General features: G+C 35.9%; 2 protein-coding genes across 2 annotated transcripts; one reads left to right on the top strand and one right to left on the bottom strand.

Annotated features, from left to right (window-relative positions):
* Nucleotides 1-7147: 7147 nt before the first annotated feature.
* LOC137934552 (uncharacterized) lies at nt 7148-11400 on the bottom strand. The gene is made up of 13 exons (XM_068778967.1): nt 11153-11400; nt 10933-11061; nt 10564-10731; nt 10380-10463; nt 9767-9817; nt 9514-9570; nt 9356-9438; nt 9032-9155; nt 8877-8936; nt 8031-8288; nt 7765-7907; nt 7542-7689; nt 7148-7378 (listed from the first exon to the last, which is right to left on the bottom strand). The coding sequence occupies exons 1-11, from the start codon at nt 11369-11371 to the stop codon at nt 7857-7859; spliced, it is 1284 nt and encodes a 427-aa protein (XP_068635068.1). The 5' UTR covers nt 11372-11400; the 3' UTR covers nt 7148-7378; nt 7542-7689; nt 7765-7856.
* Nucleotides 11401-14679: 3279 nt separating this feature from the next.
* On the top strand, nt 14680-19177 carry LOC137934716 (uncharacterized). The gene is made up of 10 exons (XM_068779217.1): nt 14680-14970; nt 15054-15107; nt 15467-15550; nt 16675-16800; nt 17687-17754; nt 17884-17953; nt 18207-18272; nt 18344-18421; nt 18533-18583; nt 18767-19177. The coding sequence occupies exons 1-10, from the start codon at nt 14680-14682 to the stop codon at nt 18803-18805; spliced, it is 927 nt and encodes a 308-aa protein (XP_068635318.1). The 3' UTR covers nt 18806-19177.

The following is a 19177-nucleotide window of genomic DNA, read 5'->3' as shown; positions in this document are numbered from 1 at the left end:
ATCAAGTAATAACCTAGATGGTAAATAATATACAATCCAAATTTAGCGATTAAGTTATAAATTATGGGACTTCTAAAACAATGTGGAATACTCTTGCATCTATTCTCTTAGGAACATAATTTGTAAAAAATGAATGAATTATATGCACAATATTTCTGTTTGCAGAGAGTTGACTGATCTATTACGGATTACTTTATTGAAATGGAAGGGATTCTATAGGAAATTAGTGTTTTTTGTCATTTTACTACTAATGTTGATGAACTTGGGAGGGAGAAGAACCAGATCCAGGTGTCTAGATTCCTTGATGGTCTTAGACAAGAATATGACGCTATTCGGGCTCAGATGTTGGCAAATGATTATATATCAACGTTTGAACAGGTTTTCAACCAGGTAGTTTGTGCAGAAGGTGCAGTGGTCACGAAAAGTGAGAAGAGTAATAGAATTGTTGATGCTACAACCCTCAATCTCAATTCTGTCGTGAACAAGTATGAGCCTTCACAAGTCATGGAGGAAGTGTAGAGATCATGGCAGAGATTCTTCCACTCAATGACGTAGACATGGTGATAGGGATGGTAGATAATGCATTCATTGTGGTCAAATTAAGCATTTTTCGGACAAGTGCTGGGAGAAATTTGCTAGACTAGCATGGGCTAATTCTACCTTGACTAAACGAGACTCTCTTTCACTACAAATGTCACCATGGCAAGCACAAGTATGCAAGCATTCAATATGTTTCATTCTCCCTCCTAGATTATTGATTTAGCAACATCCACACACATGTCAAGTATATCCACCTTATTTAATTCTATTATATTGTCTCAATCTTTTCGAAGTATTACAATGGCAGATGGTTCCACCTCCCCCTTTCAGAAGGAGGGTATTATTCGTACTACAACTCACATGTCTATTAGTAATATTACTAAGTCTTTAAATTGTTATTTAACATTTTTCCCACTTCGTGTGTCTTTTAGGATTTGCAAATGAAGAGGACGATTAATTTGGGGCGTGAGAAAGGTGGACTTTACATTTTGGATGATGTCTCTTCCAAAGGTAGTGGTGTGTGCAACAAACAACTCCCGTATCAATGGCACTTATGCTTGGGATATCCATCACTAACTAAGCTTCATCAGTTTTTCTTTCTTTGCCAGTTGATCTTTTGTTGAATGTGAATCATGTCAATTAGGGAAGCACCATCAAGTTAGTTTTTCAGCAAATCCAAGTCATAGTTCTCGAGTCTTTGAGCTAGTTCTTTCTACTGTATGGCCCATGTCAGGTACCTAGTCATTTTAGTTTTAAATATTTTATTTCATTTATTAATGATATTAGTAGAGTTACTTGGGTGTATCTTCTGATGGAGAAATTAGAAGGTTTTTAAGCATTCTTCAAGTTTTCTATGAAATAAAAACTCAATTTGGTGCTTCTAATCATACCTTTCGTACAGATTATGGTTTTGAAAATCTGAATCACAAGTTTACTTTGTTTTGTAAACTTCATGTGATTATTCACCAAACTTCATGTGTTATATGCCTCAACAAAACAGGATTGCCGGATGAAAAAATGGACACTTACTTGAAGTTGTACGCACATTTTTGCTTCAAATGAGTGTCTCTATATCTTTATGGAGTGATGTAGTCTTAAGATCATGTTTCTTAATCAACTGTATGCAATTGTCTATTCTGCAGGGAAAGGTTTCCATACACGTTAAAACCTCATTGCAAACTTTTTAATATTCAATTGTGGATGTCTAAATCTACTTGTTTTTTCACTTGTTTAGTCACTCTACTGATAAGTTATCTCCCCATTCTGCAAAGTGTCTTTTCTTTGATTATCCTCATCATCAAAAGGGATGTAAGTGTTATGATCCCGTCACTAGCAAAACAAATGTGTCAACATATGTGACTTTCTTTAAAAATACTTCATACTTTATATCATCTGATCAGTCTTGGCCTTTGTCTTATTTACATCTGGATAGCCTTTACCTATAGTTGTTATAAATGCTCCAAGTGCAAGTACTTTAGATTCATCACAAAAGCCACTATAGGTGTATAGACGATGACAGCATGCATTGCCACCAGCATCAGATCTTTCTCTCTCACATGGTCTCCAGACTCATGAGCCCCCTTCTCTGGACCAACCACCATCCTCTTTACCTACAAATCTTGTTGTCTCTAATTTATATTTACATGTTGCCATCAGACAAGCTAAAAGGTCATGTACTTCTCATCCCATTTCAAAATATGTGCCTTTCAATTCTTTGTCACCTTCCTACAGGTCATTTGCCATGTCCTTGCCTACATCTTCTATACCTAATTCAATTTAGGATGCTTTAGTTTTGACTCTATGGAAACATGCTATAAATGAGGAGATGGATGCTTTAGTTTGTAGGGGGCCATGGAGTCCTTGTGATCCACTTGCGAGTGCAATTCTTGTGGATTGTCGTTAGGTTGTACGCAATCAAGTTTAACACAGAGGGGAGGATTGAGTGATACAAAGCTCGGTTGTTGCGAAGGGGTATACTCATACTTTTGGAATAAATGTGTTTGAAACATTCTCCCCAATTGCTAGACTTACTTCTACTCAAATTTTGATCTCAGTGTCTGTAAATAAAGGATGACCCGTATTTTAACTCGACAATAAAAATGTGTTTTTTATGGTATTTTGGCGCAAGAAGTATATATGGAGTAACCTCCTGGGTATGTTGCTCAAGGAGGGAAAGGGAAAGTGCGTTGAATGAAGAAGGTTATTTATGTCTTAGACAAAGTCATGGAGCATAGTTTGAAAATTTTAACAAAGTGGTTACAGAGTTTGGATTTTCTAGGAGCCATTGTGATCCCTCTATTTTTGTACTTCAAAGGCAGTCAAGGGTTGTGATTCTAGCTATGTATGTGGATGACATTGTACTATCTAGAGGGATTATAAGGAGACTCAAGAGGTTAGAGAATATCTAGGAAGATATTTTCAAAACAAAAGATTTGGGACAATTGAAATATATTCTTGGAATTGAAGTAGCTCGAAGTCAAAAATGATTGTTCTCACTTAAAGGAAGTATGTGATGGATATGTTAAAGGAATGTGGATTATTTAGTGCCAGTTCTGTAGAGGCACCCATGGAAGTTAACCACATGCCCTTCATGATGACACGAGTCCCAAGCTTACGGAAAAAACACAGAATAAACGTCTGGTAGGGAAGTTGCTATATGCTATGGTTACTAGATAGATATTACCTTTGCAGTAGGAGTGGTTAGTCAATCATAAAATCCCCATGCGAAATATATTTGGAGTTTGTTTATAGAATTTTGAAGTGTCTAAAAGGTGTTCTTGGAAAAGGATTGTGGTATAAGTCTGTTGAAAACATGTATGGAAGAGTCTCACATGACTCTCACAACAAGAAATCTTACAGAGCCAGATTTAATATAGTGGAGTCTTACATGAGTCTCACAAGAGGATGTCTCTCAGAAGAGCCTCGGTTAAAGGTGTTTTAGTTATGTTAGTTATGTTTAGTTGTTTAATTGTTCTAGGACACATCTTTTAGTATTTAACTTTGGGTGTAACTGGGATAAAAGTAGTTTAATTATAATTGGATTCTCCCAATTTCCTATATTATAAATAGAGGCTCATGTACTCAAATTACAACAAGTCAGTGAAGTTTTTCTCTTTTTCAGAAATCCAACACGATATCAGAGCGGGTTCTGTGAGTTGACTCGGTCAACCCACAAAGACAATGTGATCCTTCTTTTATCTATCATCCCAAGTTTAGGTTTGTATTCTATCTTTTTTCTTTTTGTCATGTCCAAGTACCCGTTCTTTTCTTGTTGTTCACACCTTCGTACTAAGCTTTTTATATTGCAAATATATATTGACGGAAAGATCTTCGAGTCTACTTCCCAACACAAAAAAATGTTTGGCAATCGAAGTTTTCTACAAAGAAAAATCAATATTTGAAGCAGCAAAGGTTAGATTACAAGAGAGGTTTGAACAACAACAAAAAACTTCACTTTTCGAGCCATTTATGCCTTCAAGAATGAGCTTTTGTTAGGAATTAGATGCCCTAATTCCAAACTAACAAGAGCAATAATAATAAATATAGAAGAAGGAAAAAACAAGCACAAAAAAAAACACAACAAGATTTATATAGGTTCGCCTCAAAGTGAGACTACGTCTTGTCTTTCGCCGATGCTGTAATCCACTATGAAGATGAAATAGTTTACAAGAGAGATCGCACACACTTACAGGTATTGTTTTTCTCTAACCTCTCTCAGCCACAACTGATGCTCTTTGGATTATGATAAAACCCCAATAGCGGTGCCCCCCCCCCCCCCCCCCCCCCCAAATTATAAAGAGAAAATTAGGGCAATCGCTTTACAAGAGTAAACTTCCCAAACTGCCCTTAATGAAACAACAATCAATATATTGTGGATCTAGAGGGGGGGCTCCGCCCCCACGGCAACCTTACCACAAAGGTCGATCCGCGTAGTAGGGCATTGATTAGGCTCCACAACTTAACAACTTTATATGGACAATTATATATCAAAAGAAATATTTTTTAAGTCTATTTTCTTACCTATCCAACCAATTATCAATCTAAGTTTTCTAGAGGGAGATATCAATCTCAGAACAGTTAATGGTCATGTTGGCCAAAGAAGAAGAAATACTCAATTTGGCAAGATTAAAGAGTCTGAAATCTATCAAATCCTTTCTCTCAAAAGAAGTATATTTTATGAAGAAAAATTATACTTGGATGAAAGGTATCAAAGGATAGTTTAAGATGGGAAAAATTTCATGTCAATCCGATCTGTATTTAAGGAGATATTCGTATTAGAATCGGCAAGGATCAAGTAACAAAACGAAGAAAATCAAGAGATCTTAAAAGATTCAAGAACAAATCTTTTTATGTCAAATTAGGTGTCAAATTAAAGTTCTTTGAGTCTAGTTTCTTGAGCAACAAACGGTTGTGATTTTGGGCTATATTTTTGGAGATATCGATATCAGAAGTGCCAAAAGTCAGTTATGCCAAAAATCTCTTTTTTTTTCCTATTCTCTCTCCTACTATCTCTCCATGCATTGACGTGGATTTTCTTTTTCTCCTAAAATCCGAGTTTTTTAGCCAAATTTCTCTTATAAAGAGAGTTTTGATCAGATTTAATCATGCCATGACGTGCTCATTCAAGGTATGCAATATCTTCCACATACTTGGTAGAATTTATTAAGTTCTATTGTTATAGTCTCCCCTAGTTTTCAAAAAAAAAAAAAAAAGTCACTTTGAAAATATGAATGTTGCATAGTGGCCTCCTTCTGGTTAAAGTTGTTTTCCTCTAGTATTTTTTCAATTTATCTTTTTGTGTTTTCATCACTTTAGTGCAATGCCTAGACCCACTACCTAAAAAGTATAGGAGTGTGCCCAACATCCAACTTGAGTCAAGTCTTTTTGTTCTTCACCCAATAGGTGATTTGTGTTTGAGTTACCCTAAAATTGAGTACTCTCTTTGTTAAACCCTAAAGTTGGGCAGCTTTTTCTGTTTTTAAAACTGAGTGGTGTGTTTCAGACTATGATTGTTTTGACTGGCATATGAAGCTTTGTCATACAGCTAGGAGAGGTTTTGTTCTCCCACATTGTGTTTTGTCCAAGTTGGGTCTCTATATCCTTTTTATCCTCAGCTTGAAGGGGAGAAGTAGAAGAAGAAGTACAAGAAAGAGGTATTTTGTTTCCCATATTGTGGTAATTTTTATGTGACTAAAATATTCAAGAAAGGGAGAGCAAAAAAAAAAGAAATTTTGCATGTATGAAGAATGTTTTTTAAGCAAAAGTAGATTGATGACCAAAAATCTTTTTCATTGCAAGATGAAGCTATAAACTCCAACTTGAAGGGGAATATTAAAGAGTAGGTATGGAAGAGTCTCGCATGACTCCCACAACAAGAAGTTTTACAGAGTCAGAATAAATATGGTGGAGTCTTACAGGAGTCTCACAAGAGGAGATCCCTCAGAAAAGTCTTAGTTAAAGGTGGTTTAGTTATGTTAGTCTTTTATTTATGTTCAGTTGTTTAATTGTTCTAGGACTCATCTTTTGGTGTTTAACTTTGGGGTAACTGGGTAAGGGTAGATTAATTATAATTGGATTCTACTAGTTTTCTCTATTATAAATAGAGACTCATGTACTCAAATTACAACAAGTTTTAGAAGTTTTTCTCTTTTCTATAAATTCAACACAAAGTCACTTTATTTTAATACTGACTATGTTGGATCAAAGTCATATAGAAGGTTTACAACCGGATATTGTTGTTATATGGGAGGTAATTTAATCAATTGGAAGAGCTAGAAACAGCGTGTGGTGGCAAATCAAGTGCAGAAATCTAATATAGAACCATGGCACAAACGGTGAGTGAACTCATATAGATAAAATCAGTTTTAGTTTACATAGGACTTTAATTCAACAAGTCGATAGTCATGAAAGGTGATAATCAGGTAGCTATAATTATTGCAAACAAGCTGATATTTCGTATGAGGATGGAGCATATTGAAGTCAATTGTTATTGCATCTAAGATGTCATTATCCAAGGAAAGACAGTTGTACTTTGAAACAAACTGAGAATATTTATGCTCCTACTTGAGGGGAAGTGCTAAAAAATGTAATTAGGGTATTTTAGTCATTTAACATATATAATACCTACTCCTAAGACTGACAGCATGGTATAAAATTAGTCTATAATTTTGCTTTATTTCTTTCATTTTGTTGGTCTTATATTAAGTGTATTATAAACTCGTGTACTAAGAGGCCTTCTTGTCTTTTGGTCCCTTCTTCCACTTAAACAATATAAAACTATTAGGGGTCGGGTTCTACCCCTAAAGTGTGCAGCCTCTCACGCTGTTTTCTTATTCTCTTATTCTTTTCTCTCTACTTCCCTTTCTTACTTCAATTTCTTGTTTCTCTACGAAGTTGCAATGCACAATTGCAAGAACTTAAAATGTAAAAGAGAAACACTAACTTATAAGTGACTTGACTAACTTAACTGTACTTTCAAAATACATATTACTCAACAACATATGTTCGTGTGTGTGTATTTATATATAGCCCTTAAGAGTCTATCCTTTCTTCAATGTATTTTCTCTCCAATTGTAGAGGTCTATAATTTCTTTTCCTCATTGAAATTTTCTACTCATTGCTTATGCTGCAGTAGAGCATGCAGCCTTCACTGTGTATCTAAAATATTTCAAGTAACTCAACGTTCTCTTTGTGATCAACAATCATCTTACACTGATCTGCTTCAAGTGGCCAGAAAATGTAGACAAAGATTGAGCCAAGGACTGCTCGTCACCTATATCAGCAAATATAAAATCGAACCAAGGGATTCTAGCAGGTTCAGAAGCCAAAACATACAGGCCTGCAATAACAGAAAAGCATGAGATGGATAACAAAAAGGATATAAGTTTGTATTCAAAACGGAAACTCTGGTGGAGAATAACAATAGTTTAGGCTTTTCTTTATGCCTGTAAATAAAATAAAAATAAAAATAACAGAGGGCTAAGGAATAGTCAAAATTAAACCTGATTTTGCCATCAATGCAGATAGACCTACTGTTTTTAGACTAATGGTTTTGCCCCCTGTATTTGGCCCTGTTATAACCACAGCTTTTGTTTTCATAGAAATAAGAAAATCAACAGGAATCGGATGAGATCCTTCCAATTTTGTAACCTGAAAAATTACACAGCCAGATTTAGAGAGAAATGGTTAAAGACTCCAGCTGGCAGCACCAAGTCAATGGTGTACCTCAGTTTTCAGGGCTGCAAGATGTGCATCTAGATCTCTTTGGGAAACAATACTCCCTCCTTGCAATCTTCTCCTCCTTTTTTCCTGAGGATTTAAAGCCCCTGAGCTTGAATAAGATACAGATCTGACGAGAACCTAGAAAACTAAAATAGCTAACACAAACAAAAAGTCAGGTCATCAGAGTTTTGATTGATGATTTTCATATAGAAAAGCATAAAACCTAGAAATTAGCAGTAATGCATGTCTAATTCCAAATTTTAACTTACAGCGAGTGCATCATTAATTTCCTTTCTGGCCTTCTTCAAATTTTCCTGATGCTGATTCAGTAACAGAGGATGAAAAGCTTTTCGCAAGTATAATGCCCAGTTCTTCAGACTAGCAGTGGAGGAAGAAGCCTCATCAGACAGTTCCCCATTTGACAAGGAGATACTATTAGAGATGATGGATTCAGCCTCATCACTAAGGAAATAAATCTCTGGGCATGTGCCTCCAAATGCTAGACTATACTTTGCGCGAGCTATGACCTATAAAAAGACCCCATATGCGAAAAAGGATTTAGAAGACAACATACTGAGACATGTAAAAGCATTTGTGACCTCATGCAACTTCAGCAACCCATCCAGAATATTTAATTTCTTCTTTTGAAAATGACAGGTTTAGTATTTAACATTCATAAAGTTCAACAGTAACTAATGTGCAAATGTATGACGCACTAAACAAGTTATCCATGCAGTACCAGACGAGAACAGCTAACTGAACACATAAGTCAACAGCTCAAGTATATAAATATAAAAAATAGAGACGAAATAATAAACCACACACCCAAAATGGAAAAAGGCCCTTATAGGTTTTTAAACAAGACCATAGAAGAACATGATTTGCATTGCTAATGAAAACTCATACGCCATGAACAAGAAAAATCGCCAATACGCACCATAATTTAAAAGCAGTATTTAATTTAAAGACTTACTGCATATTTAATTTAAAATACCATAAGAATTTGTGTTGCTGTGACAACATCACAATTAAGTATCATCTTTTTTTTTGTTATTATCATAAAGTTTAGAAAAGATTTTCAATAAATAAATAAAAGTTTTAGAAATGTCACCCACCATATCCAATTGAATCATAGCATTCCATAAAATTTTTATGTCATCAAAGCCTGCTTGCATCTGGAAAATGAATAAAAAAACAAAGAGTTGTAAATAGAAAATAAATATTGAGGACAATAAAATATATGGCAAGTAACTCCATCAGGTGAGCAAACCTTTTCAGTTAACCTGTAAAGAACACTTTCTTCAGCCTTTGCCACCAGTGCCCTGGCTTGTTGCAACTCATCATTCAGTGGAACAGCAGAAATAGGTTCTATCAAACTCTGACCTCTTGAAGAGCTAAAAGTGTGCATCATGTATCAGGACATGAGAAGCAAGACGGAGGCAAATGTTTTTAAAAAAAAAAAAAAAAAAGTGAGAACTTTTGGGGAAGAATGACAAGGAATTAACAGCATCTGAAACATAGAATGTTCAGTCCAGATCAGAATATTATGTTTTTACAGAAAGTGTAAAAATAAAACAAGAAAGAACTCCAATACCTTGATAGCAATAATCCTGTAAAAGTCATACTCTGATCAGCTCCTGATTTTATGCACCATCGTCCATCAACATAAGTCACTTCCTGTAAAGTAGAAAATGTACCTTAAGAGCTTCAACCATAAATGCAAAAAAAATACTCTGATGAATAACACCTTACCGGGGAAGACTTTTCACCCAATTCATTCCTTACTAGGCTATCCATCAGCTGAAGCAACTGAATAAAAAAATCAAATCCAGATAGAAGGAAAAAGAAATTACTAAGATTGACCAAACTAACTACTAAAACAGCAAACTTTTCAATTATTTTAACCCTCAATGGCATCTTGTTGTTTGTATATGTTCAAAAGCAGATCAGACAAGTGCATTAAAATAACAGAGCAGCATGAAATGTTACAGAGGAGAGAACATACCCTCTTCTCAAGCATTCGAACTTGGTCACGGGACTTTCTCAACTCTGAACTCTGAGTGACGTTGCAAAATCAACAAGTTAGCTTTAGAAGAGAGGAAATGAATAAAAGACATTCTAAGAATATGTTTAGACAGCTCTAGCTAATGCATAAAGCCTCATGTAAGCCTAAGCATCAGTAGCCAAAACCAAACAAGAAAGCATGTCTAAATGTGTGTCAGGTTGCAGATTTGATTGAATAGTAAAGCTATAAAGTCTATCGAAATCATATCTCACAGATAGAAAACAGAGGCTGTGGGCATAGAAAGGTTTAGTTTACATATAAATCATTCTGTCGAAGAATATAAATCTGTACAACACATGATATTGGAGAAACACAAAATGCAGCCTAATGTGATAATTTACAATAAAATTGTCTATTTCCGATGTAGTTTAGCATGATATGCACTGTGAAATACTATGAATTGCAAACCACGAACAAGATGTGAAAATTCAACAGTAGGGCGACATTCACTGCAAAATCAACAATAATGTGGCGTAAAAGCTTTTCTTCAGTGGGAAAGAACAAAAGCAAAAGACGGTGAAAGAGAGAAGACTTCTCGTTACGGAAGACATACCGCTGAGTCTTTGACAGAACCATCCTCATCTATTATTTTCTGTATCAACTTCACCAATCCGCTATCAACAACAAACTCCATTATCTACGTGAAAAGGGTAATAAAAGAAGTCATCAACATATGCACATGCACGTCGAGACGATGTATTCACTTTTCTAGTGAGTAACAACAGTAAGCAAATTACCGCTTCTGAGAGAGGCAAAAATCGATTGTACCAATCAGCGTCTTCTTTGATAGATGCTTTAAGAGAAGATTGCAAAATGTCCGCAAGCTGTAGAAGGTTACCCACAGCTAGTGCTTCGACTCCATTCATAGGGAGACCCCGCGAAGCACGATCAATAGCAGATTTCACCTTCAGAAACATGAAATTACCGGCCACTTAGACGACATATAAACCAGAGAGTACTTTTCAACATAAAAATCTTACAGAGATAAACGAAAAAGAGAATAAACAAAGTCCTACACATTTCTCAGCAAATCGGCAGCATGACGGAAAAGAAAAACCTCTACAAATGAACCCACATTGTCCTTGTTTGAAGGTAAAGAGGCTCACCAACGTAAGATCAAGACCACTGAAGTCCATTCCACTGGCGCCATACTTAATCATCTCAACAGCAGCATTAGTTTCGGCTAAAAGGTTCTTACTCTCCTCGTAACTCACATTCACAGACCAAAGCTTCGACTGAAAAAGAAAAATAAAAACCAGTGAAATTTCACACACCAACACTTCAAGTAACGTCCAAAGGAATAGCACGATAGGAGTTCCACAAGACCTTGGTCTCTTCTCGACCGACGGATGTTCCAGCATATGCCGCGACGGAGTCGCAGAGCTTGTCCCATTCCAGGACCCGAAGAGTGTCGAGAAGAACAGGTTTCTGAGACGAGTTGTTCCGGTTCGGTTGGAGGTATGCACGGACTTTGAATCGAGGGAAGGGGGTAGAAATTGGAGATATTACGGCGATGGCGGAGCCTGCGAGCGGAGCTGAAAACATTCTGTTGTGGGTCGCCGAGGTTCGGAAACAAGAGCGGGACGGCTCGATAACGCGAGATAGGCGAAGACCGACGGCTTCTCGAGCTGCCATTGATTTCGAAAAAACAGGAGTTGGATAGGCCAGAGGGGTTTTCTTTAGCCGGATTCGGTTAAACGGAATAACTATAATAACTATTAATCAACACCTTGATGTTGTCGGAGTCGAATTAAAAACATGATTTTTCTCAAAAATCAAATTTTGAGGTTGGTCAATCTTATTAACCAAATCATTCTCAAGAAATTTTGGCATTTATTGGTTCTGAAATTCTACTGGTAAAGAATGGACAATAAAATTTTTATGCTTTTGGATTTTTCAACAGATCCAATGAAATATGCACTAATAGTCATAAATAGAACCCTATTTTCAATTGGGTAACCCCACACAAGTAAATGTCTCAAATTTGGTTTCCAATATTAGAATAACTCAAAAGGCATTTTAGTGACAGCCCCGGTAGTATAGAATTTGTAGATTTTAGGGCCTTAGGTCACAGTGACAAAGGAAATTTTGAGTTATTAAACATATTTTTCACCATGTCCATTAATATTCTATTTTTTCTTTCTGCTACACCATTTTATTATAGAGAGCTAGACACACTGTAATGTGTAATAATATCTTATTCTTAAAAAACTTAAAAAACAAAAGGAGCAAGTGGTTATCTAGTCCCAGTGTACCTACCATAATACTCTCTATTTTTATCAAATCTCACAATTTTGATTTATTTACCAAATTACTTCTCTACCTCTCCTTTTATAAAAATAAAAAACATCCAATCTTCATTCTTATTATGAAGTAAGTTTCCTTTCATTCCTTTCAAAGTGAAAAGAAGATACTAGTAGGTGATTAAAATGGTTAAGGAGCGCAATCAAACAAAAAATGAAGGTATATTATCCACACAAATTTTGATATTGCTATAAAATATTATTAAACATTTTAGATTGCTTTCCGATGACTACTCGATAGGGGTGGCATTGAGCCTAGCCGAGCCCGAACCTGCCTATGTTCGAGCCGAACTTGATTTAAATATTTCATGTCGAACCTCATCTCGAGCCTAAAATTGTTATCAAGCTCGAGCCCAAAAATTTTAACTGAGTTCAAGCCGAGCTCAAGCTTCAACATACATTTAAAACTTTTCAAAAATATATATATATATATAAAATTATGCATATATTTTACATAAAATTGGGCATGACTTCTACATAAAATGGGACATAACCTATATATATAATATATGTATAAGGTTGGGCATGACCTCTACTTAAAATTGAGCATAATCTATGTATATAATACCTGTATAAAATTCGGCATGACCTCTACGTAAAATTGGGCATAATCTATATACATATACCTGCATAAACACTCCATAAAATAGTCTAAACACTCCATACACTACTTAACATTATGAATAAACTCCATACAATAATTAAATTCAACAAAATTAAATGAAATATCACTATCAATTTACAATCAACCAATTAAAAACTATAAATCTTTTAAATAAAATCCTATTACTATTAAAGACTTACTGGAAAATTACAAGAAATATTTTAAATTTTTCTTAGGAAAGTTAAATGCATCTCTTATTACCTTTTCTAAGGAAATAAATAAAAAATAATAATTAATCTAATATATTAGTGTACTTATCGATAATTTTTTAATCAAATAAAATGCCAAATACAAAATTGCTATGAAAATTGCATCATACTAAAAGTATTATATCATCAACTGTCAAATATTTATTCAAAATTTTTCTATACAGTTTTCTAGCCCAACTTGGCAAGAAAATCTTACTTAGAAAATTATATGATTTTTTTACAAAAATTTATAATTAGAAAAATATTTTCAAAAAACATGAGGCATTAATGGTCCCTATGTTTCTACTAAAAATGTCTTTTCAACATTTATTGAAAAAACCACTAATAGTCTCTAGAAAAGTATTTCTACTAAAATATCTTTTCAATTTTTTCAAGAGCCACGAGGAAGGGACAAAGAGTTTTTTTTTCCTTGTTTATGATCTCGCACGTAGGGATGGCTTCGAATAAATTATATATAAAATTATGCATACATTTAAAAAAAATGATATGGGAGGTTCAGGATTGAATTTCAATAATGGATTAAAATGCACTAATATAAATCTTTTTTACTCCAATTGTTGTCTAGCTTGTTTTGTAATTTTTGAATTTGGCCATAAATTTACTATAGCCTCCTTAGTCCCCCTAGATGAAAATTTATATTATAGGAAAAACTAGATATATTTTTCTATGATACATATTCCCAAAAAAAACTTTTAAATAAAATCCTATTACTATTAGTGACTTATTAGAAAATTACAAGAAATATTTTAATATTTTTTAGGAAAGTTAAATGGACCTTTTATTGCTTCTTCTAGGGAAATAAATAAAAATTAATAATCAATCTAATATATTATTATACTTATCGATAAATTTTTAATCAAATAAAATATCAAACACAAAATTGCAATGAAAATTGTTTCATGCTAAAAGTATTACAGCATCAACTGTTAAATACTTATTTAAAAATTTTCTATACAATTTTCTACTCCATCTTGGTAGGAAAATCTTACTTAGAAAATTATATGAGTTTTAATAAGAATTTTCAATTAGAAAAATATTTTAAAAAAATGAGACACTAATAGTTCATAGAAACTTATTTATATAAATGTATTTTTAATTTTTTTAAAGAACTACGAGGAAGGAAAGTTTAAGAAATTTTTTTTTTTTACTTTATGATCTCGCACTTGCGAAATCATCTTCACACCGGGGAGGGGGGATGTGAAATCATCTTTGCGCTGGGGAGGGGGGATATTATTTATTCCCTAATTTCTCCCCTAAACTTATTGGTTCTGGTTTTCCGCCGAAACAACGCAGAAGGAAGGGGGTTACGGCTCCGGGGATGACGGTTGTGACGGAGGCGGCGGCGACAAAAATAGAGACGACGACGATGAAAGGAAGAAATCGAATAAATGGCCATAGAGGCGGCCGACGAGCAACTGTCGACGGTGATAGAGGCGGTGACAACAGCCGATGAGAGGGACTCATCGGTGACGAGGGGAGGAAAATTTTCCCCAACCCTAGCTCTCGCTCATGCTCCCGCTCCCATTCCCCGATCCCGATCCCGACTCACCTAGAACGGCACCGAGCCGAACTCGAACCGCTCGCGAGTCGACTCGATTCGAAGCCACCCATTACTCGGAGACAAGGCAGCACATCGCTGATTCTGTTCTGATGCCAAAATTTTGCTGCTCATCTTCTATGGCGCGCCTACCATTCTTCTCTCGCTTTCTCGATACAGGAAACTGTTGCCCTGTCCTTTCTCGTCCCTGCTCCTTTCATCAATCTCTTTCCCCTTCATCCCTGTTTCTCCAAAAAAGACTTCCTCGTGCTCCAGTTTCCGTGCTGTCCACAAGGTCCTTTTGTAGAATCGGGGCGTCCGCCTCAGATACCGTCGTCGTCGTCGGAGATTTCAAATACGTGAACAAACAGGTCATAAGCGTCACACCGCAGCTTTACGATTATATATTGGCGAATGTTCGCGAACCTGAGGTTAGCAGACTGGTTTTCGTTGGGTTGTGCAAACACTTTGATTCAACGATCTCTTGCTGATGGGTGTCTAAAATGTGCTTTAGATTTTACGGGAGCTACGAGAAGAAACGGCGACAATGCAAGGAAGCCAGATGCAGGTATATAATTTCCGCAGGCATAGCAGCTGTTGGTTTTTGGAAATGGCTATAGTTTTCTATTTTTCTTAGAAAATTGAAGTTTGGTCCTTCGTTGCACCATCATGTTATATTCATGAATTCGTCACTGAGTTTTTCCTTATCCTGCAATTGGCTTTGATAGATACTCTAGAAACTTGTAAGGCTTGAGCCTAAGACCTCAAAGTTGATAACCTGCGTTGTGGCCACTGAGGCAAAGAATAGCGCATTCTACTTTATAGGATATTTACTTCACTCTAGCACTGGGATACTCTTAAACTTTCAAATTAGTCTCTCTCTCTCTCTCTCTCTTTGGACTAACATTGCTATTGTCCTCTTTGTAGGTGTCTCCTGACCAAGCACAACTAATTGCCATGCTCGTTCAGATGCATGGGGCTCGCAGATGTATTGAAGTTGGTGTTTTTACTGTACGAACTCTTGAATTTGTCAAGTTCAATTCTAGTTAGATGTGAAGTTTTCTCTTCAAAAACCATCTATTCTCCTTGAAGTTAAACTTTTCTGGCTCTTCTTTTTTGAATTCAATGTAAGGGTGGGCATATTGCCGATAGTATTGCTTATATATTGGATTTTTTTCATGGGTATACGGCTGACATGGAGGGTATATTGGCTAATATGAATTCAGGGTGACCGATATGTATTGGATTTCCAGGTGGCGGATACGTATCAGATTTCAGGGTGCCCGATATGTATCGGATCTCTGGGTAGCTGATAAATATTGCAAAAGTGATACACCCACCCTGATTCTATGCACAATACTTGCTGTTTTCTGCCGATGGTTTGCATTATGTTAAAGTTTGTTCCTTTCTATTCAGTTGTTGTTAAATGCAGACACTAATCATTTTCAGTGGCCTGTAAGAGATAAACCATCTTTAATTGAAAAGACTGTCTAGTGTCACCAATGTTTGGGCAGCCGTAATCTCAATCAATAAAGCTTTCCACTATGGCATTAATTGTAATCATTGTCTGTAAGTTTTCAGGGACTACAAATTTGTTATGAAATTTTACTATTGGTAGTGATCTTCTGAGGCTGAATTTTTGAGAAGGCAATCCTCTATTGCCAGCTGAGTTGTCGGGTCAAACTCAATAACCAGTTTAATACCTTACTAGTATTGTCATGGTAAATTTGTGCTAATGAAGTCTCAGAAAAAGCAATTCCAAACACATCCTTCTATATCCTCTCTGTTTTTCTTTATTTACTCTTCTTGGGTCACAAACCAGGTTGTACACTCCTTTCAAACTCTCCACAAGTTCCAATCTATAAGTCTTCAATGCCGGTATATGGGCCACTTAGGTGTCTTGTGGGGTTCTCGGTTAAGTGTTTTCCATTTCAGGTTTAAGCTCCTGAGTCTAACTTATACATTATCCATAATCAAAACTTTAGGTGTATTAACTACTTTGCTGCACGAGTATCTGAGATGTCTGTATAGTGTGCACTTTAGTCTGCAGTCATGGATGTGTTAATTTCAAAAGGGTTTTTCAGCATGAAGACAAGGGGCAGAAGATGATATTTGATCCGTGCTTCATTTTTCAGGGGTACTCGTCTTTAGCCGTTGCTTTGGTCCTGCCAGAATCAGGTGTTTTAGTTGCATGTGAAAGAGATGCAACAAGTCTTGAAGTTGCAAAAAAATACTATGATCGAGCAGGAGTCTCTCACAAGGTGATGGAGGCTGATATTATTAGCATTGTCATTGTTTCTGGTCTTGTTCATTTTTCATACTTGATGCCTTACCCCCTGGCTATACTGGTATTTAACTAGATACAAGTATTCTCCTTTGGTGGTAGCACTTGTCATTTCCTTGCTAAAGTTCTGAAATGAATTTTATTTTATGTGAGCTGTTGGTGGTCTCCTCTGGAAGTTATTCCAGTCAATTAGGCCCTTTTATGATGGAAGGGACCTGACTCGTATTGGCTCTTTCAAACTATTCTGTTGTGACTGTAGCTCTAATATGATGGTCTATATCACAATGAATGAGCTTATAGACTTAATATTTAGGGCCTGCATCTTACCATTGGATTGCAGACTTGAGTGGAGACCACATTCTAACTAGTGGATACATTGTTTGTGAGACAAACTAATTTAGTGGCAGTGACTTTTGGTTGGTGTTGAGGTTACTGATTCTGGCTTGTTTTAAGAGCTCCTTGAAGAGAAACTTCTTCAGTGCCACCAAATCGAATATTTAAATGGAAATGTGCTTAGCTTTAAAGATAAACTTATAATGATATCATAGATTTGAGTGGCATCGTCTTCAAAAGCTTATTAGCTTTAGATCTACAGCAAAACTGCAATGAGCATAAAATGTGTCGATTTTAGTTTCTGCTGATGTTCATAAAAATGCCAATTGAAAGAACAGGCTTTTAATTTATTGGTGACATATATCTACATGAAGGTCTTCGTGATCAGGCAAAGTCAAATTAAAGTGTTAAAATTCCAGCCCTTGACAGATAAATATGGCTCTTCTATTGGAACATTTTTCTAAAATTGGTTACAAATGGGTAAAATAGTGTGCACCATAAACTTCTTATTCACATTTCTTTTTGTGCAGGTGGATGTGAAACATGGACTAGCAGCAGATACTTTAAAGTCTATGATTCTGTGTGGGGAAGTTGAAAGGTATACTGCCCTTCCCTTCTCTCTGTTAGTGTCCCCAGGGCTTGCTTATATGTTGCATGTGGTTGTGTGCATATAGATTGTTTACATTTGCTACAGTTTGTAAAGATGCTTGTTTACCTTTCCGTGCAGTTACGATTTTGCTTTTGTTGATGCTGAGAAAAGAATGTACCCCGAATATTTTGAGCTACTCTTAAAACTGGTATAACTCATCAGTGCACTCTAGATACTTTCTTAACCTCTCTGCTTCTTAGAAATCCTTATTGCAGGATTTTTATTCTACCAGAGTCATTTATAATTGCTATCTGCCTGTTCATTATTATTGCTATATGCATGTTCTTTCAAGTTTATGATTTTCTTAGACACTTAGCTGCAAATTTTTATGTATCTTCTCTGTCAAAGTCAAAATTTTAAGACAAATTATGGAGATTCATCAAAAATCATTTTCCTCCCAGGTGAGGCCCGGCGGTATAATTGTTATTGACAATGTTCTCTGGCATGGAAAAGTTGCTGATCCGTTGGTAAGCCAGCACAGATACTACCATACAATATCTATGATATGAAGGCATTCACTTATGTACTCACTCTGCAGGTTAATGATTCTAAAACTGTCAGCATAAGAAACTTCAACCACAGTATTTTTGAAGATAAGCGCATCACCACTAGTATAGTAAGTATCTTCTTTGTTGTGTCAAGTTTTTTCTTGTTTCATCGAGGCTTGCTAAATTTTGAGTATAAAGCCTGGTCCAAAACAACTGAAAATCTTGGATGATGTTTTCAGGTGCCTATTGGTGATGGGATGACAATATGTCGCAAAAATGACCTTGACAAGGTGAGCAGTCGAAGTAATCTGTAACATTGGTCGCTAGTTCTGTTACTTAGTTCTCCTTGGTGGCACCACGGAGAATGTGATTTGATGAAAGGTTCTGTGCTCGTAGAGCAATTTAACTAGTTTCAGGACTTACCTTAGCAAATATAATTGTGAGATCTTATGTTTTGTATTGGTTTTGTTCAGGTGTTCTGTGATCTAACATCAAGTAGGCATAAAGTATGAAATGACCTCCCGTTCATGCAACACCATTGTTGAGTGCATGGCGCCCAGTGCATCTCCATCCATATAAGGTGACAGGACAGTCAGTTGTAGTAAAGGAGAACTGTGCTGAAGCTAATGTTCAGCAGACGGTTTTGGATGAAGCAAGCCAAACTTGACATCTTCCCATTCACAGTTAGTGACCAGTTTAGCAGAGGCTAAAAAATGGCAGTCAGAATGGGAGAGCTCTTTCAATTGTACAACTTTTTTTACATATTTTTATTTTTAATGTGGAAACAATGAAGGGGTTTACCCTGCTTTCTGTGTACATCATCTAGGAAGGCGTATTAAATGAATTCTATGACTGCTAAAAAGGTAGCATTCAAATTGCTGTGT

Source organism: Aristolochia californica, unplaced genomic scaffold (genome assembly GCF_029961685.1).
Source record: "Aristolochia californica isolate CCGP_79_NKW_82.1479 unplaced genomic scaffold, dmAriCali1.0.hap1 SCAF_6, whole genome shotgun sequence".
Classification (NCBI taxonomy): Eukaryota; Viridiplantae; Streptophyta; class Magnoliopsida; order Piperales; family Aristolochiaceae; genus Aristolochia; species Aristolochia californica.
This window is presented reverse-complemented; position numbering and strand designations above follow the sequence as displayed.

What these genes read in the sequence shown, in the direction of transcription:
- LOC137934552 (XM_068778967.1), bottom strand. Translation starts at nt 11,371, where the DNA reads ATGTTTTCAGCTCCGCTCGCAGGCTCCGCCATCGCCGTAATATCTCCA. An exon ending in GTTCTGTCAAAGACTCAGCG is followed by an intron (nt 9,818 to 10,379) that starts GTATGTCTTCCG and finishes AACGTCACTCAG; the next exon opens with AGTTCAGAGTTGAGAAAGTC. An exon ending in CTATGATTCAATTGGATATG is followed by an intron (nt 8,289 to 8,876) that starts GTGGGTGACATT and finishes GTCTTTTTATAG; the next exon opens with GTCATAGCTCGCGCAAAGTA.
- LOC137934716 (XM_068779217.1), top strand. Translation starts at nt 14,680, where the DNA reads ATGGCGCGCCTACCATTCTTCTCTCGCTTTCTCGATACAGGAAACTGT. An exon ending in GAGCAGGAGTCTCTCACAAG is followed by an intron (nt 16,801 to 17,686) that starts GTGATGGAGGCT and finishes CTTTTTGTGCAG; the next exon opens with GTGGATGTGAAACATGGACT. An exon ending in GCAAAAATGACCTTGACAAG is followed by an intron (nt 18,584 to 18,766) that starts GTGAGCAGTCGA and finishes GGTTTTGTTCAG; the next exon opens with GTGTTCTGTGATCTAACATC.